At 53.0% G+C, this 24,018-nt stretch overlaps 2 protein-coding genes across 6 annotated transcripts in view; both read right to left on the bottom strand.

Moving 5' to 3' along the window:
• The window catches only part of LOC143838670 (uncharacterized), a 35,144-nt gene extending 34,746 nt beyond the window's left edge, over positions 1-398 (bottom strand). Inside the window, exon 1 of the mRNA XM_077340395.1 lies at positions 204-398. Within this exon, the coding sequence (XP_077196510.1) occupies positions 204-258 (55 nt within the window). The 5' untranslated portion in view covers positions 259-398. The remainder of the gene's footprint in view (positions 1-203) is intronic.
• Positions 399-2,722: 2,324 nt separating this feature from the next.
• On the bottom strand, positions 2,723-24,018 carry TMEM209 (transmembrane protein 209). 5 transcript variants are annotated; one of them, XM_077340393.1, is made up of 15 exons: positions 23,951-24,018; positions 21,268-21,407; positions 20,049-20,107; positions 19,335-19,466; positions 17,328-17,566; positions 16,440-16,644; positions 15,346-15,521; positions 13,609-13,680; positions 12,676-12,772; positions 11,351-11,476; positions 9,634-9,731; positions 8,137-8,251; positions 6,982-7,079; positions 5,395-5,468; positions 2,723-3,897 (listed from the first exon to the last, which is right to left on the bottom strand). In XM_077340393.1, the coding sequence occupies exons 2-15, from the start codon at positions 21,402-21,404 to the stop codon at positions 3,843-3,845; spliced, it is 1,683 nt and encodes a 560-aa protein (XP_077196508.1). In that variant the 5' UTR covers positions 21,405-21,407; positions 23,951-24,018; the 3' UTR covers positions 2,723-3,842. The 5 variants fall into 5 exon arrangements, with proteins under 5 accessions (XP_077196508.1, XP_077196505.1, XP_077196507.1 ...); XM_077340390.1 differs by having other exon boundaries at positions 23,865-23,995; XM_077340392.1 differs by lacking the exon at positions 23,951-24,018 and adding an exon at positions 23,785-23,915.

Below are 24,018 nucleotides of genomic sequence, written 5' to 3'. Positions count from 1 at the left end.
CGCCCCCTCCCGGGAAGCAACCCCCCTTGTGCAGGCGGTGCACGCAGAAGCACGGGGCAGGAAGGGGCACCCCGGGGCCATCTAGTCCACCCCCTGCGGGCCCCATGCCGGAGCCCCATGCCCGAAAAGCGCCCTCCAGGCCGCCCTCCCTCCCTGCCCTGTGCCTCCCGGCGGCCGGAGCCGAGTCTCCCGGGCGAGCTCACCGAGGCTGTCGTGCGTGGTCCGCCGTCGCCGGCCCTGATCCCACTCCTGCGCCATCCCCGGCGCCGGCCGCCTGCGAGGAGGAGGAGCAGCAGCAGCAGCTGCGAGACCCGCGGCGAGCGAGAGAGCGAGCAAGAGAGCCAGCCAGCCCCACTCGGGCCGGGGCCGGCCGCCTTAAAGGGCGAGCCCCGCGCAGGGAGGAGGAGGAGGAGGAGGAGGCAGGGGGTCCCCGCCCGGAGACGCCCCCCGGCGCCGCCTTCGCCCCCCCCCCCGCCCTTGGCTCGGCTTGGCGCCCTTCACACGTGACGGGACTTTGCACTCCCGAGGCGGCCTCTGCCTTTCCGCCCCGCCAGAAGACGCGTGTCGAGTCGCCCCCGGGGTGCCCTGGCCAGGCGCGCGCCAAGGAGGAGCAGCGCGGAGGGCGCGAGCCGGGCCTGGCGCTCTGCCCATGCCCAGAGGCACAGGAGTCCTTCCCGAAGGCTCCGGCGCCCCCTCTCCTCTCCTCCCCCCCCCCGTGGCACAGCCCTCACGGGCAGCTACCGTCCGAGCCCCCCTTGAAAACAGGGCTCTCCCGGGGTGCCTGAACTGCCGTCCCAGCGACGGCAGGGGATCATGGGAATTGTAGTCCTCGGACATCCATTGTGGCCAGCCCTGGCCTGAAGCATCCAGGAGTCCAGCAGTCCAGCCACTGCTTGGAGACCACCAGGGAGAAGGAGCCCCCCCCCACCTCGATAGGAAGCAGACCCCACTGTTAAAACTATTCTTCCTGAAATCCTCCCCCCCCCCCCAGATATCCAGTCAGTATCTTTCTAGCTGGCATTTGAAGCCATTTTCAAGAGTCCTCTCGCCCTCCTCGGTCGGCCAGGCTTTCTGGTGTACTCGTTGGCAAGCTGGGTTTGATTCCCCACTCCTCCTCCACCTGTGGCCAGCTGGGTGGCCTTGGGCTAGTCACAGCCCTGATAGAGCTGTTCTGACCCAGCAGTAATATCAGGGCTCTCAGCCTCACCCACCTCACAGAGTGTCTGTTGAGGGGAGAGGAAAGGGAAGACGATTGGAAGCCACTTTGAACCTCTTTCAGGTAGACAAAAGCGGCATATAAGAACTAACTCCTTAAGTAATCTCAGGGCTCTCAGCCTCACCTACCTCTCAGGGAGAGGAAAGGGAAGGTGATTGTGAGCTGCTTTGAGACTCCAAGTAAAAGTGGCATATAAGGACCAACTCTTCTTCTCAGCCTCCCCTCCCTCACAGGGTGTCTGTTGTGGGGAGAGGAAAGGGAAGGCGACTGGAAGCCGCTTTGAGACTCCTTTGGGTACAGAAAAGTGGCATATAAGAACCAGCTCTTCTTCTTCTTCAGTAATCTCAGGGCTCTCTTAGCCTCTCCTCCCTCACAGGGTGTCTGTTGTGGGGAGAGGAAAGGGAAGGCGACTGGAAGCCCCTTTGAGACTCCTTCAGGTAGAGAAAAGTGGCATATAAGATCCAACTCTTCTTCTTCTTCAGTGATCTCAGGGCTATCTCAGCCTCAGCTCCCTCACAGGGTGTCTGTTTGTGGGGAGAGGAAAGGGAAGGCGATTGCCCTATCAGGGCTGTGAGTAGCCCAGGGTCTCCAAGCTGGCTGCACGGGGAGGAGTGGGGAATCAAATCCGGCTGGCGAGATTAGAAGCCGCTGCTCTCAACCGCCACAAGCAGGCCCCGGATCACGCCCCAACAGGCCCCTCGTTGGACGACTCCTTCCCGGCCAGTTATCAGCAGACGTCCAATCTGCCTTGGCTCTTGCACACCAGCGGATTTCTTTGTGGCTGCCTGAAGGCCACGGAACAATTGCCTGCCTTGATATGCAGACTCTCTGATTCGTGCTGTTATCAGGCGGCAAAGGCGAGGGGCACATTTGGGACCCACCCCCCGAAGAAAGGCAAGCACGTCCACACCGGACACTCATCGGGCTAAACCTGTTTAATGAGAGCACCAGGGGAGTCACAAAACCCTCCCACCCCCCTCGGGACAAAGTGCAGGGATGACAAATAGCCTTCTGTCACTGGGCTCCCAGATATGACTTGCAGCTACCTAACCCCCCCCCCCCGTCCCTTCCACCCTCCTTGTTCCTATAAAATACAGTCCAAAGACAAGAGTGTCAAGCCAAAAATGGGGTTGGGAAAAAACTGCAGGTTGGATCACGGCCTGAACAGTGGGGGGAAACTTTAGGCAAGGACGTCCAAGAACTGGATCCGGGCCTTGGGGGGAGGAACGGTGCCAAAAAGAGGTTAAGAAATGTTTCTGGGCTCAGCAAACTGTGCCGAAACTCACTGAGACCCACCAACAACAGAACTGCAGGCGGATAACTTGTCTCTGGATTCCCGGGGTTAGGGAAGCTGCCCTTTAAAAAATAAATGCTCTTTGGCCTATTGGAGCGTATTTGGTAGCGAGGGGTCGCCAACACCTTAGAACAGGGGTAGTCAAACTGCGGCCCTCCAGATGTCCATGGACTACAATTCCCAGAAGCCCCTTCTGGGGCTTCTGGGAATTGTAGTCCATGGACATCTGGAGGGCCGCAGTTTGACTACCCCTGCCTTAGAAAGAGTGAGTGACCCCATCGACGGAAACACCAAGGAGGTACTCGTGATCTTGACACAGCAAGGCGTCCCCAACAAAATTAATGCCCGGCAGTAACTCAAAGGGCTTGCAACCGTGGGGGGGAAGGCCGTCTTGGGGTACCCTTGGTATGAATGGGAGCAGAGCCCGTTGCCTCAATGGGGAGTTCTTGGAGGGATCTCCTGCTCGGGTGAAAGAAAGAAAGGCTGGAGTTTGCTGAGAAATCGCCCTTCTCCCCCCGTGACTTTGGCTTCTCTCACGATTTTACCGGAACGGAAAAAAGAAACCGGCTGACTGGGAGCAGGACTCTTTGAGGCAGCCCTGCTGAAGTAACAGCATGATGCGCAGTTCTAGATATCAAGTCCAGTCCTCATAGCTCTCCCTGCCAGGTTTGCCAGAAGGGGAAGGGATCGGGTCACACCCTCCAAGCAGGGTGATGCGCAGCACCCGAAGATGCAGAGATGGGACCCAGTCGCTGTTCCTGTCCTGAAGTCCCAAAGAGCGCAGAATTTGAAAACAGAAATATGACTTTGAAATCTCCAGAGACCAAGCCAGAAGAGAAACCACTTTCTAAAGGCAAAAAAAGGATGCTAAAATGTATAACTTTTGCTTAAAAACATAACCTGTGTCTTCTCCAGTGAACAGGTCACTTTAAAACGTTACTGCTGATGTGTCTGCTTCGAAGGGAATTTTGGTGCCCAGCAGTGCCTCTTCTGAGATGGAGCACCGGGCAGCAGGGAGGATCTGGGCTGTGGCAAAGTGTCAAATAAATTCAGATTTTGCTCTGCCAGCTGGAAGAGGAAGTTCTGCCCGTCGGAAGCGAGACTCCAAAAGGGAAGCTCGTCTTCTCAAAGTCTGAGGGCCCCTGAGCGTCAGCCAGGAGGAGTGTGTGGAAACAGCGTCTCTGGGTTGCTAAAAATATTTCACGGGAGTCCAAACGCTGTTGGGGGAATCTCTTGCAACATCCGAGCCGCGTTTTAAGGGCTGCCAAGTCTTCTTCTCCATCAGGCAGTTGGTGCTTGCCAAGATTTCTCTCCTGCCAGCTGACAGGTACCTTAGTCACCAAAGATCCACAGAACGTTCATGCCAGATAAGCCCAGGTTAACACGTCTGCAAAGAGTGGAACGAACGTTATTTTTATTCCTTTCTTTCTTCCTTCCTCCCTCCCTCCCTCCTTCTCACCCCTCATCCCTCTGTCCCTTCCTTGTCCCCTTCTTTCCTTCCTACTTCTCTTTCTTCCTCCCTCCCTCCATCCTTCTCTTTGTCTCCCCTTCCTTCCTTCTACAATTTAATTTATTTATATACCACCTTCCCCTGTGGCTCAGGGTGGTTTACATGACAACTTGCGGTATGGCACAAAGAGCGTCATAATTTTTGAGCATATACTAGTTGGAAACGTATAACGCTTCTGAACATACAACCAACTGAGAGCACGTAAAACCTGTAGTGGTAGAGTCCATAACCAAAGCATTCAGCATTCGATATCCTATTCAACTAGCTCTGGTACTCTGATTTCACAGATTCGCTACCTGATGTTTCAGATATCACAGCTATCTTTGAGATGTGACTGGGGCTCTGATAGGTGGGACTGCTTCATTGGCCTGACCGAAAGCCTGGCGGAAGAGCTCCATTTTGCAGGCAGAACTGTTTTAGTTCCGGCAGGGCCCTGATCTCTTCTAGGAGCTCATTCCACCAGGTGGGGGCCAGGATGGAGAAAAACCTGGCCCTGGTTGAGGCCAGACGAGCCTCCGTGGGGCCAGGAACTGCCAGCTTGCTGGTACCTGTAGTGCGTGGTGCTCTTTGGGAGCATAGGAGGCAGTCCCTCAAGTAGTCAGGGCCCAGACCGCGTATGGCCTTGAAGGTGATTACCAGAACCTTAAGCCAGATCCGGTATTCAACTGGTAGCCAGTGTAGCTGTCGGAGTGTAGGCCGGATGTGAGCCCTCCAAGGTGTTCTCGTGAGAACCCTGGCTGCTGTAACTTCTGGGTCAGGGATACGGGTAGGCCCATTAGAGCAGGGGTAGTCAACCTGTGGTCCTCCAGATGTCCATGGACTACAATTCCCATGAGCCCCTGCTGGCATTTGCTGGCAGGGGTTCATGGGAATTGTAGTCCATGGACATCTGGAGGAACACAGGTTGACTACCCCTGCACTAGAGCAAGTTGCAGAAATCCAACCTAGAGGTGACCGTCACCTGGATCGCTGTGGCCAGGTGTTCTGGATCCAGAAATGTTCCACCCAGTTAAGACTGTAAAACCTCCTTAGAAATCTACCTTTTTACAAACCAACCCTCCATTTGGGGCTTGGCCTGGCCCAAGGTCCCCCAGCTGGCTGCATGTGGAGGAGCGGGGAATCACACCCGACTTGCCAGATGAGAAGCTGCCGCTCTTAACCACAAGGCCAAGCTGACGGCACTTAGCCCCCACGTGGCAGTGCCAAAACCAAGAACCAGGAAGCAGAGACGACCTGCCCAAGGAGGAGCTAGGGACCAGACATCGCCTGGATGCAGGGAGATGCCACGATCGTCCCGCCCCGGTTCCTCCTCGCACCCCAAGCAGACAGCTGCTGACGTGGACCGGATCCAGCAACGCATCGCTTCGCACCTACCCGAGCATCCCGGACTCTTTCGTCTTGATGACGTACAGGAACATCAGCAAGGTATGGAACATGTTGTTCCTGCCCTGGGTGTGGAGAGGAGACATGAGATTCTGTGAGACCAGGAGCCTCATGGCAGGAATACAGATGGACAAACTCTACCGCACCAAACTCCTCTCTTCCCGGCTACTCCTGCTTCTGCGCCCCAGGAGATGTGGGTTTCATTTGGTTTCATGTGCCCCACCCCAACCCTTCTCCCCAGCTGGCGGCTTTCCCCTCTCCTTCCTACAAGCAGCTAGGAGACGGCTGTGAAGACAGAATACTGGACTCAATGGGCTTTGGGTCGGATGCAGCAGAGAGGAGTCATAACTCCAGGGGATCCCCAGGCAACACCTAGAGTCCTGCATCCCTGTGTGCTGGTGGGGTTTGCCGTTTGCCAGTAAAAACCCAGCTGCCTAGAGCATCAAAAGTGGATCGGAAGCGCACAATTCAGTGTGTGTGGATGTGCAGATCTGAGTGGAGATTCCAAGCTTTGCAGCAGATCGTGGGTGAGCTCCCCGACAATTAGGAAAAAAGCCTCAGAGAAGGACTCAAAAGTAAATCTGCATTAAGGAACTGAGGTTATAAAGGTCGCTTCCCCACAGGGGAGGAGAAGGAGAAGAGTTGGTTCTTCTATGCCGCTTTTCTCTACCCGGAGGAAGCTCAAAGCGGCTTCCAATCGCCTTTCCTTCCTCTCCCCACAACAGACACCCTGTGAGGGAGGGGAGGCTGAGAGAGCCCTGAGATTACGGAAGAAGAAGAAGAAGAGTTGGTTCTTATATGCCGCTTTTTCCTACCCGAAGAAGGCTCAATGGGGCTTACAGTCGCCTTCCCTTTCCTCTCCCCACAACAGACACCCTGTGGGGTGGGTGAGGCTGAGAGAGCCCTGATATCACTGCTCGGTCAGAACAGTTTTATCAGTGCTGTGACTAGCCCAAGGTCACCCAGCTGGCTGCATGTGGGGGAGCGCAGAATCGAACCCGGCATGCCAGATTAGAAGTCCGCACTCCTAACCACTACACCAAACCTTGGCCTTGACTACAGCAAAAACGCAAAACTCACTTGCTTTGATTTAAAAGGGAAGCTGTGGAGTGGCGGGAGAGGGGGGAGGAAGAGAAGCACCAAGCTGTGTTGCAACGCTAGGCAGCGTGGTTGGAAAAAGGGAAGGGGGAGGGAAGCCTGCATGGGGAGATTGTGGGTAGATCCTCCCCCTGGTGCAAATCCCGCAGGGCCTGCAAGACGGAGATCTTCCGCCAGGCCTTTGGTTGAGGCTGACCGCATTTACTGGACCACCCTCCTCTTGTCCTGTCCCTCCCCCTTCCTGACCCCTCCAGCCTGGTTCAGGGTTGTTTAATTGTGTTCTCGAAGATCGGCTGCAGGCAAAACTCGTAACTTTAAAATTAATTATCAGTTGCCTTTATTTCATTGTTCAAACGTTATACATTTTTTGCTCTTTGCTGCTCTGAGAGGGGCGGTGTACACACCAAACTAATAAAAGAAAGAAATGTTCAAGCATGTGAGGGAGGGGGCGGCCGGGAGAGATCTGTACCGCATTCCTACCTTGGGCAGGCTGTAGACGTGTCTTTGGTAAATGAGTTCGTAGTGGGGCGGATTGATGCTGCTCTGATAGATGCAAAACAAGTTCTCATTGGAAACATCTGAAAACGACAAAGGTCCAAGTTAGAATCAGAATAATAGGTTTGTGAGTGTCCTGCACAGTGCAGGGGGTTGGACTGGATGACCCAGGAGGTCCCTTCCAACTCTAGGATTCTAGGATTCTAATTCAAAAGAAATTCCATCTAAACCTCCGGAAGAAGTTCCTGACAGTTAGGGCGGTTTCTCAGTGGAACAGGCTTCCTCGGGAGGTGGTGGGTTCTCCATCTTTGGAGATTTTTAAGCAGAGGCTGGAGAGCCATCTGATGGAGAGGCTGATTCTGTGAAGGCTCAAGGGGGTGGCAGGTGACAGTGGATGAGCGAGAGGGTTGTGAGTGTCCTGCACAGTGCAGGGGGTTGGACTAGATGGCCCAGGAGGTCCCTTCCAACTCTAGGATTCTAAGGGTAGGGTGATGCTTGGCTCACTGCTCCAGAGGTCCATCGATGGCTATTAGGCACAAGGTAGAGATAGAATGCTCTGTCTGGGGCGGTGATGCTCTATGTCCTTGATGCTTGGGGGGCCACAGGGGCTTCTGGAGTTCTGGCCCCACCAGTAGACCTCCTGAGGACACCTGGGTATGGGCCAGTGTGACACAGAGTGTTAAGACTTGAGTAGCCGTTGACTTGATCCAGCATGGCTTCTCTTCTGTTCTTAAGTCTGGGGCAGTGAAGCTATCTCTTCTTGGTGCTTGGGGAGATTCTAGCCCCACTGGTGGACCTCTGGGTAGCCCCAGGGCTTTGGCCACTGCGTGATAGAATGCTGGACTGGAGGGGCCACTGGCCTGATCCAACGTGGCTTCTCTGATGTTCTCATGTCTGTGGCAATGACGCTCTCTCTTCTTGGTGCCTGGGGAGCCACAGTGGGAGGGCTTCTGGAGTTCTGCCCCTGCTGGTGGACCTCTTGGTGACCCCTGGGCTTTGGCCACAGATTATTGGACTGGAGGGGTCATGGGCATGATCCAACATGACTTCTGTTCTTATACACTAGTTCAAACCACAGCGTGCCCCGGAGCCCTTGAACAGGGGGAAAACACTGCCCCTTGCTAACAAAAACATCATTACCTGGCTTGTCGGGTGTTTGAATGAAATGCTGGGAGGTGAAAGTCTTCCCATCGGGGTATTTGGGATGTGGGGGCAGCCGAGAGTCCAGGTAAGTGCAGAAGACGTGCATGACTATCTGAAGGAACAGACCGACGAGGCAGCTGAGCGTTAGTTGGAGAAGCCGGAGAGACAGCTGCCCTAAATAACACCTGCCCCCAAACCCACATGCCTTCCGGAACAGAAATCTCATCAACGCAGTTGTTTGCGGAATGGATATGGGCCAATCGAGGCCTGCACTGGGGAGGGAAATCCGGAGAGGTAGTCTCCCCTTCACTCCATGGACTGCTATCTCTGTTGAGATGGACCTCTTGGGAGGGAGCAGATATATTTATATAAAAATTAAGGATCTGGGACAATTCTGCCTGCCTCCGAGTTCCCTTCTTGAATCCGGGGATGGGTTTTGATTGTTGACTCAGATGAGAATGCTGAATACCGTAACTGGCAGGTTTTGGGGGGAGGGACGCCACCCTGGAACGAGAGCCCCAATTTCCCTAGCCCCGCCTGGTTCTGAAGATGCCATCCCTGCCCTTGGAATGGTTTGGTGCAAGGACTCGACCTGTCCACCTTCCCCCCCCCCTTAGCAAAAAATAGCCATTTGGAAAGAGCCAGAATTATAAGACTGACTCTCTTTCATCATCACGTGTCGTCTTCTTGGGTTTGGCTCAGGGTTTGCCTGTGGTCACCTTGGGAATTGTGGGTGCTGCCACAAAATGGCTACTCCAGGGGAAAGAGCCAGCCGCAAAACAGCTGTCACAGCATGACTTCAGCCACAAGGGGACGGTGCTTGTTCGGCCTGTCAAAGCCACCTTAAAAAAAATCTGCCAATCAGATCTCCAGTGGCCAATCAGAAGCCCTGCTGAGCAAAAGCCCTCCCCTCCGTGCCCAGGGCCCCCATGTTGGGGACCCTAGGCTGGCTTAGGCGCCCCCCCCTCCCCCCGTATATGAGCAGTGTATCGATTTCTGACCTCCTTCCTTGCTCCTCTGGTTAGTGGGGGATGGGTGGGGATTCTTCCGCCATTTGGGGTCTTTATGTTTTTTAATAATGGGGGTCTAACGGGGTTTCTATGAGACATGTAACCCGCCACGAGCCAGCCTCGGAAGTGGGGGGGAGAGGGAGGGAGGGAGAGATGGGGGGATAGATGGATAGATAAAAAGGATGACTTTTTAAGACGACTCTTCATAATGTTTGCAAATACCCAAAACACATTTGCATCACTTGGAATTAAGCTTCTTCCAAGTAATTCAGCAAAAGAACAACTTAAACAAACAAGAAGGCTGGAACAGCCAACTTGACAATCAATTCAGATGTCAGCAGAGCAGCTGCATCAGCCCCACCAGAGAGAACAGAGCCTAATTCAGGCTCAAAGGGATCGGGGCGACCACAGCTTCTGAGTGCCACAAACTTCTTTGCCTGCCCCGAGGCCTCCAGGAAAAAACACGCCAAAACGCAGAACTTACCGCGGAATCGGTGGGCAAGTCGGTGTCCCATTTGCGCGCCTTGAAGTCTCCGCCTCGGTTCCACGTGAAGGAGCTCATGCAGCCGCCTTGGGACAGCTCTGAGGGGTCGCCAGAACAGGACAGCCTATTAGTTTTGTGGCCAGAAGGGAGCCGTTCTCTCCAACAGGGCGCCCTGTCGACGGTGCTTCGCCCGGAGGAAAGACCCACGAGCAAAACATAAAGGAGCCAGATTGAACCGGGGACCTTCTGCAGGCCAAGCAGAGGCTCTATTATTTTTTCAGGGTTTTTTTTTCCCCTGCCAGGTTGTTCTTATTGTTTTGTATTTTTAATGGGGGGGGGGAGGTTAATGAGATTTTATTGGGGGCTTTATGCTGCAACCCGCCACGAGCCAGCATGCTGGGAGTGGCGGGTAAGAAATTAAATAATAATAAAATAATAATAATCGCCTTCCTCCTGGTCCTTTAAACTGGAGAGGCCGGGGATTGAACCGGGGACCTTCTGCAGGCCAAGCAGAGGCTCTACGAAATGGGGGGGGCTGTGTTAGCCTGTCTGCAACAGCATGAAAGATCAGTCCGGCAGCACCTTAAAGCAGGGGTAGTCAACCTGTGGTCCTCCAGATGTCCATGGACTACAATTCCCATGAGCCCCTGCCAGCGTTTGCTGGCAGGGGCTCATGGGAATTGTAGTCCATGGACATCTGGAGGACCACAGGTTGACTACCCCTGCCTTAAAGGACTAACAAAATGTGGCCAGGAAGGAGTGTACATATCTGAAGAACTGAGAGAGCTCATATTCTGGCACAAATCTGGTTAGTCTTTAAGGTGCTCCTGGACTGTTCTGTTCTAGAGGCCCTACCAAGAAGCAGAGGCCCCTTTCCTATACGAAGCATACCTTCTTGGAAGGCAGGATAAAAATCTGATCAATGGGGAGGGATTTGGACGGCATCACCCATTTTTTGAGGCCTGGGTGAACTTGGGCATCATCGTGAGCTCAGCTCAGGCTCCTCTGTGGGTCAATCAAACCGCACAAAGATTTCCTTTTATTTTTGGCACTGATGAAAACGCTTATGGAAAATGATTGCCTTTTCACATGTTGGGTCTTTCGCCACGCTGGGTCTTCTGCTCTGGCTCGAAAAAGGACGATGACTCCTTATCAGATGTCCTCTTCGAGGCAGCTGTTCGGTGACCTCACCGTTGGCCAACAACTGACCCGTTTATCTAGGCGGCCAGCCCACGTCTGAGTCAGGAAGAGCTAGCAGAAGGTAAGATTGGCCGTTCTCCTCTATCAAAATCCCGAGAGGGCGAGGGAATCAGATCTCCTCTCCATGGAGCTCACTAAAAGTATTGGGTGAGATTTGGGGTTATGTGCGTGTGTGTCTTGGGCTTAAAGGGAAATTCAGAAAGACAGTTTGAGATGATAATCTGATAGATCTGGGGCTAAATGACTGAAGGATTTCTCAAGGAGTTCAGTGGTCCAGATTCTCTCCCTGGATGTGAGAGCACATTATCTCATTTCAGGGACAGGGACTATTCTCTGGCAAGCTGTCAACAGCAGAGACAAATATGCCAGCAACTTTCAAACACGATCTGTCTGTGCTCCGCTGTTTGAAGCTTTCCCCCATGAGCAGGGGCCAAATGAGCCCCATGAGCAGAGCTCCATGCAGTAGAAGTCAATGTGGCCCCGCAGGGGCCTTTGCCGGAGGAAAAAATCCTTTAACCTTTGATCCTTTCAACCAGGTACTCCTGGTTTGGCGTCAGGTCCAGGTACTGCACGATGGTGTTCAGGGTGGGGATGAGCGGGGCCTTCACCAGGGCCGCTTGCTTCAGACTGCTGATGCTGGCGTCTGCAGGGAGAAGGAAAGAACCCCTTCCCATGGGCATTAAAGGAAAAAAAATGAGAAGAAAACCTACTAAAGGTGCCTCCATTCCCTGGGGTTTCAAAACTCTAGCATTGAAGTGAGAAAGACACAGGAAAAGCACTTCCCAATGAACTTTCTAGTGAACACTCAGACACAAGAAAAAAACACACTTCCTAATAGACTTTCTAATGAACACCCAGACACACAAAAAGCACTTCCTTTTTACTGGCTCTCCATAAACAGTTGACTCTGGCTAAGAAAGCCTTTGGCTATTCATTACATAAATTTAATCCACACTGCATCACCCTGGATCTCTTCGAACAGACTCCAAAGGACAGAGACCCAAATCAGCCAACCATAATGATGCTTTACTGCTTGAAAACCATACAGGAAATCACCAGTAAACTCCAAATGCAAAGCATCTTTTTAGTACCAGCAGGATTCAACAGAATCCTCAAGGGAACTGGGCCCAAGGCACCATGGGATCAGAAGCCATTGGCCAATCATAAAGAGAAGGTGGGCTGCAGGGGAGGAGATGGAGCATTCTATCAAGGTGAGACGGCCACGAAGAACTTGGCACTCCGGAATATATCCCCACCGGGTAGGAATAAGAGATCAGTTCCCTGGACTCTTCTTCTAAAATCATCTCAAAACACCACTGGTTGAACTCTGAGTACCAAACCTGGAATTGAGCAGGGTCTCGATCAAAGGAAGCCTGAATGTTCCCTCAAAGCTAAAATGACTCAACAGTTGTGCTCTGGCCACCTCATGAGAAGGCAAGGGTCACTGGGAAAGCCAATAATACCAGGGAAAGCTGAAGGCGGCAGAAAAATTGAATGAATGAATAGAAAAAAAATATGGATGGACAGGAGATGGAGGGGCTCCATTAAGGAAGCCATGAACCCCTCTTTACAAGACCAGAGCAAGGCCGTTAATGATCACAGGACCTTTGGAGGATATTAGTTCATCGGCAAAGACAATAATGCTAGGAAAAGTTGGAGGCAACAGGAAAAGAGGTCCAACAAGAGATAGAGGGCTCCATCTAGGAAGCCACTGCCAGACCTGAGCAAGGCTGTTCACAAGAGGACATTTCGGAGGATGCTGCTGATCCAGAAGGTCGCCATAACTCGAAAGCCAGTTGACAGCACTTAATGCGCAAACTCAACCCAGAACAAGAGACCTACCTCCGATTTGCAGCTCTGGACAGCCCATTCTCCTCAGCTGAGTGCTCACGCCCTCAATTTCCTGAACGAGAGGCACTAAAATGGTCTCATTGATCCACTGTGGCCAGGCAGGAGTGGTCGGGGGTGGAGAAAAGGAGAAGGAAAACCACAAGAAGTCAGAGTGGGCAGACCTGGACTCGAAATTACTATCCCAGCACTGTAGTTGAATTGATGTTCTCACCATGATCCTACTGTTCTATTGGTCACCACTGTATTGTTATTACTGTTTATAACTATGGAGTTATCTGCACTGTTCCCTGTTCTGCTAAATTTTATGTAAGCCACCCTGAGCCTCAGGGGAGGGCGGTATATAAATACAATAAATCTTAGCTGCTCTTATAATATTTGAGCAGTGGCCTCCTGGGCGGATCCAGTCTCTGTTTCCGGTCCACAGGCCAATCGGGACACTGATTAGCCCGTGGACCAGAAGCAGAGGCCGGACTGGACCCCTACGAACCCGGTGAGACCGCCACTGGGAGAGGTTGGTGGGACTGGGGGAAGAAGGGAATTCCCTGGCCTCCAAACGCCCACCAAGACTTGGAGACGCCATGACAGGCCTTTTTGGGGAAGGGGGGTGGGCTGCCCGGGGTGGGGGGGCACCACTTTCCTCAGTAGCTCCCCACACTTATTTCTAATCAATACATTTATGGCTGATAATGCATCCTTCCACATTAGTATGCACCATGTGTCTTTCCACAAAACACAGAGACTGTTGCTTCTTGGGATCCTCCGTTGACCATTAGAATCGATGGTCCTAGATACGCTGCCAAGATCCCGCTCTCCCTCCTTTCCGACCCACCCCGCAGCCCAGAAACAGGGCTCTTTCCAAGACCCAATTGGGCCTCCTGGTCCATCCCTGCAGGCCGGGGACGAAGGGAAAGGGAAAGAACTCACGTTTCGGAACTTGGCCGTCCAGGAGTCCATGTGATCCAGCAGCTGCCGGCTCATGGACATTCTTGCCCAAACCTGTGTGAAAAACAAGAGGGGTCAAAGCGGGAGTCAGGGAGGGGGGGGAGGTCACATCCCGCCAGGCCACCTTCACAATGTGTGGATCCCAGGTGGCTTGTTAGAGGGACAGTTGCTGGTTAGTGTCGGGCAGACCCAGGTGTGACTCCCATGGAAACTTGGGCCAGTCCCATGCTCTCAGCCTGACCTAACAGGGCTGCTGTGAGGAGAAAATGGAAAAGGACAGAATGCTGCAATGCAGATGAATGCAGTGGTTGGTGGACGCATGGCGCATCCTCCATCCTACCTCCAGTTTGGTGTAGTGGTGAGGAGTGTGGACTTCTAATCTGGCATGCCAGGTTCAATTCTGCACTCCCCCACATGCAACCAGCTGGGTGACCTTGGGCTCGCCACGGCACTGATAAAACTGTTCTGACTGAGCAGTGATATCAGCGTTCTCTCAGCCTCACCCACCTCACAGGGTGTCTCTTGCGGGGAGAGGAAGGGAAGGCGACTGTAAGCCGCTTTGAGCCTCCTTCGGGTAGGGAAAAGCGGCACATAAGAACCAACTCTTCTTTTTCTTTTACAAATCTCCAACCCCCCCCCCCCCATTTACTAGAACTGCGGTTTAGCAGGACAGAGAGTCCTGGGACTGGTTTAAGTCAAGGCTGCTTCCTCTCGCTCAGGGCTCGTCAATCAGCCTGGTTTGACTTTTAAATTAGGCACAGGGTGGGAGGGAAGGGGGGGCACGGAGGGGGGAGCCATCATTTGCTCTCATAGCCCTTGGCAGCCAGCTTCAAGTTGTGGTTAAGAGCTGCAGCCTCTAATCTGGAGAGCCAGGTTTGGTTCCCCACTCCTCCTCCACACGCAGCCAGCTGGGGGACCCTGGGCTAGTCACAGTTCTCACATAGCAGTTCTCTCAAAGAAGAAGAAGAAGAAGAAGAGTTGGTTCTTATATGCCACTTTTCCCTACCCGAAGGAGGCTCAAAGCGGCTTACAGTCGCCTTCACATTCCTCTCCCCACAACAGACACCCTGTGGGGTGGGTGAGGCTGAGAGAGCCCTGATATCACTGCTCGGTCAGAACAATTTTATCAGTGCCGTGGCGAGCCCAAGGTCACCCAGCTGGATGCATGTGGGGGAGCACAGAATCGAACCCGGCATGCCAGATTAGAAGTCCGCACTCCTAACCACTACACCAAACTGGCTCTCTCAGCCCCATCTACTTCACAGGTTAAGTCTCTTGGAGGGAGAGGAAGACGAATCTAAGTCACTTCGGGAGTACCTCGAGTGGTAAAAAGTGGGGTAGAGAAAGCCAGCTCCTTTTCTTCTTCTTTCTTATATGTTTTGGGTAATGCTGACCAATACTTTGAAGTCAGGAGGGAATTTGCCTCCAAGCCAAATTGGCCTTGGAGTGCTGGAGGTTTCTGACCTTCGGCTGGGCGTACAGCAGAGGTCATTGGGCAAATGGTGGTGGTAGCTGTGCATTTCCTGCATTGTGCAGAAGGCTGGACTAGAGGGAGGGAGGGAGGGAGGGAGGAAGGAAGGCGCAGCCTTCATACTTACTCCAGAGTAAGCCCCCACCTTCCTCCTCTGCTCACCCAAGACTGCACCACTAAGCTGTGTTGGCTCATAAAGGACAGCCCCCCCAAAAGCAGCGTCTCTCCCTGCTTGGCGTTCCGCTCACCTCTTCAGCGGCCTGCTTGGAACTGAGGTCGGCTTCGTCTTTGTGGGCCGAGGGCGCCTGGGAGCGGCAGGCAGGCTGGTACTGGAACTTCCGCAGCATCTGGGCATAGTCTGCCATGGACCGGCTGTAGCTCCAGAAGGTGGGGCTGCTGGAGGGGGAACTGGAATCCGAGCTGCCTGCAACGCCCAAGCCAAAACAAAATTCTACTATGTACGTGAGGCCAACAATATAGCCATAGATGCTAGCAATGCAAGGAGGGGTAGTGTTAGAAAAACTAAAGCTCAGTATGGGCTTAGGCTAGCAAGAAATGCTAAAACAACAGAAAAGGGTTCTTTAGCTATATTCAAAGTAAGAAAAAGAAGAGGGACATGGCAGGGACCAGAAAGTGACATTGTAACAAGTGATGAAGAGAAGGCTGAACTGCTCAATTCCTACTTCTCTTCAGTCTTCTCTTACGAGAGGAATTGTACTCAAAGTGGCAAAATCATTTTATGTGATGAGGGAGAGGAGCTGTGGCCTAGGATCACTGTAGGAAAATCAATCGCATCACTATAGGATGGGGGAGATTTGCCTTGGCAGTAGGACGTGTGAAAAGGATTTGGGGGTCTTAGCAGACCAGACACGGAACATGAGCCAGCAGGGTGACTCAATGGCTAAAAAGGGAAATGGGATTTTGGGCTGTATCAAACGGAGTATCGTGTCCAGATCACGGGAGGTGATGGTACCGCTTTACTCTGCTCTGGTTCGGCCTCCCTTGGAGTCCTGTGTTCAGTTTAGGGCACCCCAGTTGAAGAGAGATGTAGACAAACTGGAGCGTGTCCAGAGGAGGGCAACAAAGCTGGTGAGGGGTTTGGAGACCAAGACGTAGGAGGAAAGGTTGGGGGAGCTTGGTCTGTTTAGCCTGGAGAGGAGACGACTGAGAGGGGATCTGAGAACCATCTTCAAGTATTTGAAGGGCTGTCCTGGAGAAGATGGAGCAGATTTATATCACCTACTTCCCGGTTGTTTTGACTGGAGCTGCCGGGGATTGCACCTGTGACCTTCTGCATGTCTACCACTGAGCAGGCAGTGTTATGCAGAGTGCGGCTGCTTACCCAGTTGAACTCTGTGCTGTTTCTCTTCCTCACTTCGAAGGAAGCTCTCGAGCGACTTGAGGTCCGTCATGTAGTCTTCCTTGCCCGTCGGTGAGTTGTACACAGTCGGGGAGGCGCGGTAGCGAGACCTTATGGCGCTGGTATCCATCGGGCCAATGCTGGTGGGATACGGAGACGAACCTGGAGACGGGCTGAAAGGCGGCCCCTTGGGAAGGACAGAAAGAATAGCAGCTGCAAAACGCTGGGTTTTCTTGCATTCTGACAGAAAAGAGACGACTGGGGGGAGGGAATGTGATGGGGGGTTTAAAAATGATGCATGGGGTGGAGAGAGCGGACAAGGAGACATTTTTCTCCCTCTCTCAAAAGACTAGGTCTTGAAGATGACGGGCAGTAGTTTCAGAAGGGACGAAAGGAAGCACTACTTTACACAGAAAGCGATTACAATGTGGAATCTGCTACCGGAGGCTGTAGTGATGGCCACAGGAAGAAACAGATTGGCCAGGGATTCTGGTTTTCATAGAATCGTACAGCTGAAAGGGACCTCCAGGGTCCTTTGGGAGAGGCATCATCTGGACACGGAATTGGGGTCACTACGGGTGGGCACAGGGGTAGCCAACCTGTGGTCCTCCAGATGTTCACGGACTACAATTCCCATGAGCCCCTACCAGCAAACGCTGGCAGCTCATGGGAATTGTAGTCCATGGACATCTGGAGGACCACAGGTTGACAACCCCTGGGTGGGGAGGTAGTTATGAGTTTCCAAAATTCTGCAAGGGGTTGGAATAGATGACGCCAGAGGTCCCTTCCAACTCTATGGTAAAAAGTGGGTACACAAAACCAATTCTTCCTCTTCTTCTAAGAAACCGCAAGCCGAGGAAAACGCCTTACCTTACTGTAGCCGCTGCCCGGCGAGTAGGACACGGAGGGGCCGAAGGAGGTGCCCCCGCCGGACAGGCCCTGGAGCTGGGGGCTGTAGCTGGACAGGCAGCTGGCGGGGAACTTGGGGCTGGTGCCGGGGGAGCGGGAGGGGCTGTAGCTCAGTACACTCTGGCCCTGGATGGGAGACGAGGCCGTGGAAGGGGGTGTCTTCTTCGGCGCCAGGTCGTGCGGCGGAGTCGCTTGGACCTCTGAAATGAAAGCACGGGCACACGGCAGCTGAAAAGACCTGGGGGGATTCGTCCAGCAGGGGACATCGGCAGATGTTGGCTGGGAGGCAAAAGCCCTGACATGCCCAGTGACTTCCATGCCAGTTGGTTGCTTCGAAACATATGAAGCCTTCTTTGACTGCACCAGGCTACCAAGGAGACCGTCATCTTAGGCTGCCTATCCAGGGTCTCCAAAGAAGAGTTGGGCTTTATACCCTGCTTTTCACTACCCGAAGGAGTCTCAAAGCGGCTTACAATCTATCTGTCCTCAACAGACACCCTGTGAGGTAGGTGGGGCTGAGGAAGCTCTGAGAGAACTGTGACTGGCCCAAGGTCTCCCAGCTGCCTGCCTGTGGAGGGAGGAGAGGGGAATCAAACCTGGTTCTCCAGATTAGAGGCCCCTTCTTCTTAACCTCTACACCATGCCTGCTCACACAATCTACAAATCCTTTCAACGGGAGATAGACCAAGCCAGGTAGCTGCGTTAGGCGGTCTTGGTAGACACAGAAAAGAACCAGCATCCAGGAGCCCATTCAAGAATAACTGAGTTGGTAGCAGGGTGCAAGTTTTTGGGAGTCAGCACAGTGCAGTGGTTAAAGATCAACAGTCTCTCATCTGGGCTTGATTCTCCACTCTCCCCCCCCCAGGTGATCTTGGGCCAGCCCCAGTTCTCTTAGGGCTGTTCTCGCAGAGCCATTCTTTCAGAGCTCTCCTGGCCCCACCTGTCTTGCAGGGTGTCTGCTGTGGGGCGAAGCAGGGACAGGTGTTTGTAAGCTACTCAGGGACTCCTTCAGGTAATGAACCTGAGTCCATCGCTCCTTACACCAGAAGGCTGATGGGTTTCCATTCTGTACGGCTGAATGCAGTCCCTCCCTCGGAGAGGGATCAAGATGGTGGCCAAGTGAGCAGAACAAGAGCAAGAATCCAGAAGCACCTTGAAGACTAACAAAAATGGTGGTTAGGAGGAGGCTTTGGAGCAGGGGTAGTCAAACTGCGGCCCTCCAGATGTCCATGGACTACAATTCCCAGGAGCCCCTGCCAGCATTCGCTGGCAGGGGCTCCTGGGAATTGTAGTCCATGGACATCTGGAGGGCCGCAGTTTGACTACCCCTGCTTTGGAGGCTCATGGCTCACTTCCTCGGATACCGAGCGTGAGTTCTGGCAGCCTACAGACATCTGTTACATGTAAAGCACTGACTCCCCTTGGCTGCCGCTGAGCATTTGAGGCAGACATTCCGGCACCAGGGTTTTGTGAAAGCCTGGAGTTTCTTGATGGCCCTGGGAGGGTTTCCCATACGGGCAGGACATGATCAACTTTTTATGTTTTTAAAAATGTATTGAACGTTTATCGGGTGATAAGATCATATATGGTCAAGTCAACCTGCCTCCCCCCTCCCCAAATGGCCAATGAGGGGCCTGGAGGGGGTGGGGAGGGGAGGGGCGTGTCCACAGTTCTGCTTCCCAACCACATTCTGCACAATTGTGCCACTTATAGGGTTTCTCGACGCCTGAAAAGTATTTCAGCGGTTTCTCAATGGTCAAAAAGTTGAGAAAGGCTGGCGTACATTAAGACATCCGAAGCTAATTCCTTGTGGGGCCCTTCCCTTTGGCTCTCTGCCGCCAACACCGTGCCCTGGAAAGTATCCGCAGAGTCACGGGTGCTCCCACCTCGTTGCCATCCCTTAATCAGGATATACGCGGCTGCCCCAAACAACTGGATGCATTAGGCATGCCGTCGAAGCGTGCTTACCTGCGTTCCTCAGCCCGAGCAGGGACTGCTGCCCGGGACTTACGACCAGGCTGGTTGGGGCCACCGTGTACTTGAAGTACTGCCAGAAATCGAACAAGGCGTTGAGGCTGAACAGCGATGCCAAGGCCAGCTCTGGAGCAATGGGCAAGAATAGAAAACCTCGTCATGATTCCATACCCCAGGCAAATTACATGCACGGCAACTCTGAGATTCTACTGGCCGTACAAGACAGGCCAGTAAAAGACAGGCTGAGATATCAAACAATCTAGAGATCAACATGCCCTCACCGGGATAGCCCAGGCTAGGCCATTCTTCTGTGGGCAGAGCTTAGATATGCAAAGAGGATGACGTGCCAAGCCGCTCAAGAGCCTGCAGTAATGTCTTTCACGTTTTTGTAAGCCCTTATGTCCTTCATTCCATCCATCCACCTTGTTCTTTGTCAACATCTTCTTCTGCTTCCTTTTTTGATGTGGGAACGTCCACTGGTGCGCTGCCTGGGATGGAAACGTCCATAGACGTCCCGCCCCAGGGAGCATGACAGTACAAATGGCAGCAGTGATGGCCACCCAGACTCAGCGTTCACCCTCGCCAGCCACCACGTGACCATTCGTACTGCGGCCAAGGTCACCCTCTCTCCCCAACCCATTCCGTCAACTTCCATTTGTTGAGATGGAGCTTCAATATCGCCAGCTTGTTGGTATCTGTAGCACTTACCAATATACCACAGCAACCAGCACGAAACGTTATAATACGAACTGATCAGCTTCCCAGACCTAGAAAGAAAGAAAGGAGGAAGCCAAAGACATCTGCAGCCTCACCATAATCTGGGACAATGCTAAGCAAATGGAAAACCTTTTCTCAGCGTTTTACAGTTCTTCTGCACTCCACACTGCCCTGTGTCTTAGGTTCTCTTGAGATATAACCGATTTCCCCAAGATGAACTTTGCACTGCAGCAGAGCAGATTTTGAATCCCGGTCTCCTATATTTGTGGTGTCCAAGTCCTCTCCTCACACCTCCCCTGCACAATCCACCTCCCATTCGGCTCCCTCCTCTCCTAACCGCAACCTTCTAAGCCAGGCTTTTTCAACCTTTCGACAGTCAAAGATCCCCTAAAAAGTTTTTCAAACTTTAAAAAAACATGAAACAGGGCCACGAGTCTCCCTTCAACACCTACAGAGGGAGGAGGTGACGGAGAAAGGAGGCAATGAGGCAGATGTAGGCATCCAAGCTCTGCCCCCTTTCCCAGGCACAGTAACCATGTGACAAAAACATCCCCAGGTCAATGGGAGAAGTCCATTAAGATAGAATATGGGGGAAAGGCCGGGGAGCCCCTGGGGAGCTTCCAGGGAAGCCTAGTTGGGAATCCCTGCTCTAAGCGAACGCTTAGCCCCTTTATTCATAATAATTAATAGCCTCTTGTGGTGCAGAGTGGTAAGGCAGCCATCTGAAAGCTTTGCCCATGACGCTGGGAGTTCAATCCCAGCAGCCGGCTCAAGGTTGACTCAGCCTTCCATCCTTCCGTCGGTAAAATGAGGACCCAGCTTGCTTGCTGGGGGGTAAATGGTAATGACTGGGGAAGGCACTGGCAAACCACCCCGTATTGAGTCTGCCATGAAAACGCTGGAGGGCGTCACCTCAAGGGTCAGACATGACCCAGTGCTTGCACAGGGGATACCTTTACCTTTAATAGCACACGTGTTCGAAAGAAGCCAGTGCATGCAATAGCTTGCACAATGCTCCGTTAAGGCAGGTCAGAATTCCTACCATCTGTGTTGCAGATCAGGAGTGCAGAGGGGGGTTGGGGTCCAAAGAGCACCTGGGTGCAGATGAGTTTTGAACGGGACCCTTTCCAAATCACCCATTTATCCTCTGCACTTCCCCAGCTTCATTGAAGGCTCACACCCGGGGGGGGGGAGAATTTGGTAGTCTTACATTTCCGTGTAAATCATGCCAGCCACTGACAGGTTGAGGAGACCCCACGCCAAGACCACTTTCTTAGCTTCGCTTTCCTTTCTCATCTTGATGGTCCGGTCGATGAGCGTAGCGGCCGGGCTTTGTTCCCCCTGCATGGTCTGGGAAGAGAACAAAACGGGAGGGGAGGATGATATAATTCCTTTTATGTTCAGAAACTCCCGCCCCCTTTCAATCTTCTATCGCTAGATCAAACATCAAGCTTCATCCCGATGCTTCCTTTCTCAGTAAGAGTTGCAACCGTACTTTTAAGCATTCCTCGAGGGGTCTACTCAGCAGCAAGTCACACATTATTCAGTAGGACTCACTGCAAGGAAAGCAATGCAGCATGCAAAACAATGGAAGTTACAACCATTCGCCTCCTGGGTTGTTTGGTTATAGATGCTAAAAAAATGAGTTCTTACTTGGGTAGGCCTGCAAACTTAAATGGACTCCGGGGAATGGTAGAGGACAGGAAGGCCTGGAGGATCATTGTCCAGGGGGTCGCGATGGGTCGGACACGACTTCGCACCTAACAACAACACTTGGGTAGGCCAGGCTAGCCGGATTGTGTCAGACCTCAGGAAGGCCAGCCCTGGTCAGAACGTGGGATGGGAATGGCTAAAAAATTCCAGGGTCGCGACGAAGAGGCGGGCACGGGCACCTAAATTCCCATTCAGTGTCTGAGCCCCAGGGTGACATGGCAGCCATACCTGACAAACCTCCATATTTGATAAGAGAGTTTTGACCAGGGGTTGTCAAACTGCGGCCCTCCAGATGTCCGTGGACTACAATTCCCAGGCTCCTGGGAATTGTTGTCCATGGACATCTGGAGGGCCACAGTGACTACCCCTGGTTTTGACTCTTGAAAGCTCACCCCCCCCCCAAAAAATCTTGTTTATCTCTAAACAGCAACAGGCCTTGACTCTGGCTACCTCTCTGCCTCACCTGTCTAATGGGGGGTCTTAGAAAAGAGCAAGAATCCAGGGTACCTGAGGACGTGAGCAGCGACTCACAGAAGCTCCTCCTGCGTCACAAATGCTGGGAGTCTTGAAGGTGTCTCTGGCCTCTTACCTCTTCTCTACCAATGCTACAATAAAATCAGGGTCCAGTGGCACCTTTAAGACCAGCAAAGATTTATTCAAGGCGTGAGCTTTCGAGTCTTTGTCAGACACTCGAAAGCTCACACCTTGAATAAATCTTTGTTGGTCTTAATGGCGCTACTGGACTCTGATTTTATTGTGCTACTTCAGACCAACACAGCTACTCATTTGAATCTACCAATGCTATAGACCAGGGGTAGTCAAACTGCGGCCCTCCAGATGTCCATGGACTACAATTCCCAGGAATTGTAGTCCATGGACATCTGGAGGGCCGCAGTTTGACTACCCCTGCTATAGACAGACTACTGCAGCTACACATCTTGATTGACCTTCATAGGGACAGGATGGGTCCATGTGAAACGGCCCAGGCAGCCTGCTGATCCATGCAGCCTGCTACTTCTGCCTACAGCTGCCGTGCAAATGGATTTAGACTCACACCCACCTAGGGAGAGACATAACCCCTCCCCAACAGAAGGGATTTTGGGATCTAGGGTTGCCAGCCCGCCAGGTGGAGTCTGTGGCTCTCCCAGAATTCTAGCAGGTCTCCCAGAACAGAGTTCCCTTGGAGAAAACATCAGCTTCAGACGGGAAATGCCAAGGTGATCCCAGGCCTTAAGCAACATTCTTCCTCAAATCCCCCCCTCCACAGGCAGTACCCAACACCTCCAGGAGTTAGGGACCCTAAGGGGCACTTGCAGGGCCTGTAAGACGGAGCTCTTCCGCCAGGTCTATGGTTGAGGCCGGGACAGTGAGAAAGATCCGTGGGGCCCCCAAAGGAAGGTATCCCACCACAGTTTAACAGTGGTGGTCAGCAGTTCTCCCCTAGTCCCCAGCAGGGGTAGGTGGGGGGCTGGTTTGCCACCAAGCTGTTGTTAGTTTCTGTTATTTTTGGTAATTGCTGTGTTTTAGCCGTTTTTTAGGGGAATTTGTATTTTTATCTTTTTGCCTTGTAACCCACCATGAGCTGGCTTTGCCGAGAGTGGTGGGGAATAAATTCAAGTAATAAAATAAATACATAAATAAATGTACCCTATTTTTGTTCTGCCCACCCTTCAGGGGAGAGAGATACAGTTCTGCCTGCCTCCATTTGATCCTTACAACCACCTGGAATGGCAGGTGAGGCTGTGGGGCTGCCAACCTCCAGGCAGGGCCTGGAAATCTCCCAGAAAAACATCTAGACTCCAGACTGCACAGATCCCCTCTCCTGGGGAAAACCCTGCACTCTGGGGGCTGGAGTCTGTCGCATCACTTCCCCACGGAGCTGGGAGCAGGGCTTGAGCACAGGGTCTCTCCTCCACAGCGGCCCCTTTCTCCCGAGGAACGGATTTCTGCAGCCTGGAGAAAAATGGCAATTCCGTAGGATTTCCAGGGCCCACCTGGAGGTTGGCAAGCCTACCTCCCTCGGCCCCCAAAGGGCCAGCCAGAGAGCGCCCGCCCCTTCCCGTCTCTCCTTTCCCTTGGATGCGTCCACACGACCTTTGGTACACGTGTTGATCCTCCTCCTCTTGACCTGCTGCTCACGGGACCCACAACCCTCCGCGCGCATGCGCGCGCGTGCGTACCTTGATCTGGGGCAAGCACCAACCGGCTCCTTGCGCTCGCTTCACGTACTGCGCTTGCGCACCGGATT

The sequence above is a fragment of the Paroedura picta genome, chromosome 5 (genome assembly GCF_049243985.1).
Source record: "Paroedura picta isolate Pp20150507F chromosome 5, Ppicta_v3.0, whole genome shotgun sequence".
Lineage (NCBI taxonomy): Eukaryota > Metazoa > Chordata > Lepidosauria > Squamata > Gekkonidae > Paroedura > Paroedura picta.
This window is presented reverse-complemented; position numbering and strand designations above follow the sequence as displayed.

What these genes read in the sequence shown, in the direction of transcription:
- TMEM209 (XM_077340393.1), bottom strand. Translation starts at nt 21,404, where the DNA reads ATGCAGGGGGAACAAAGCCCGGCCGCTACGCTCATCGACCGGACCATC. An exon ending in CTGGTTGCTGTGGTATATTG is followed by an intron (nt 19,467 to 20,048) that starts GTAAGTGCTACA and finishes CCATTGCTCCAG; the next exon opens with AGCTGGCCTTGGCATCGCTG. An exon ending in CCTGGTTGAAAGGATCAAAG is followed by an intron (nt 9,732 to 11,350) that starts GTTAAAGGATTT and finishes GCGACCCCTCAG; the next exon opens with AGCTGTCCCAAGGCGGCTGC.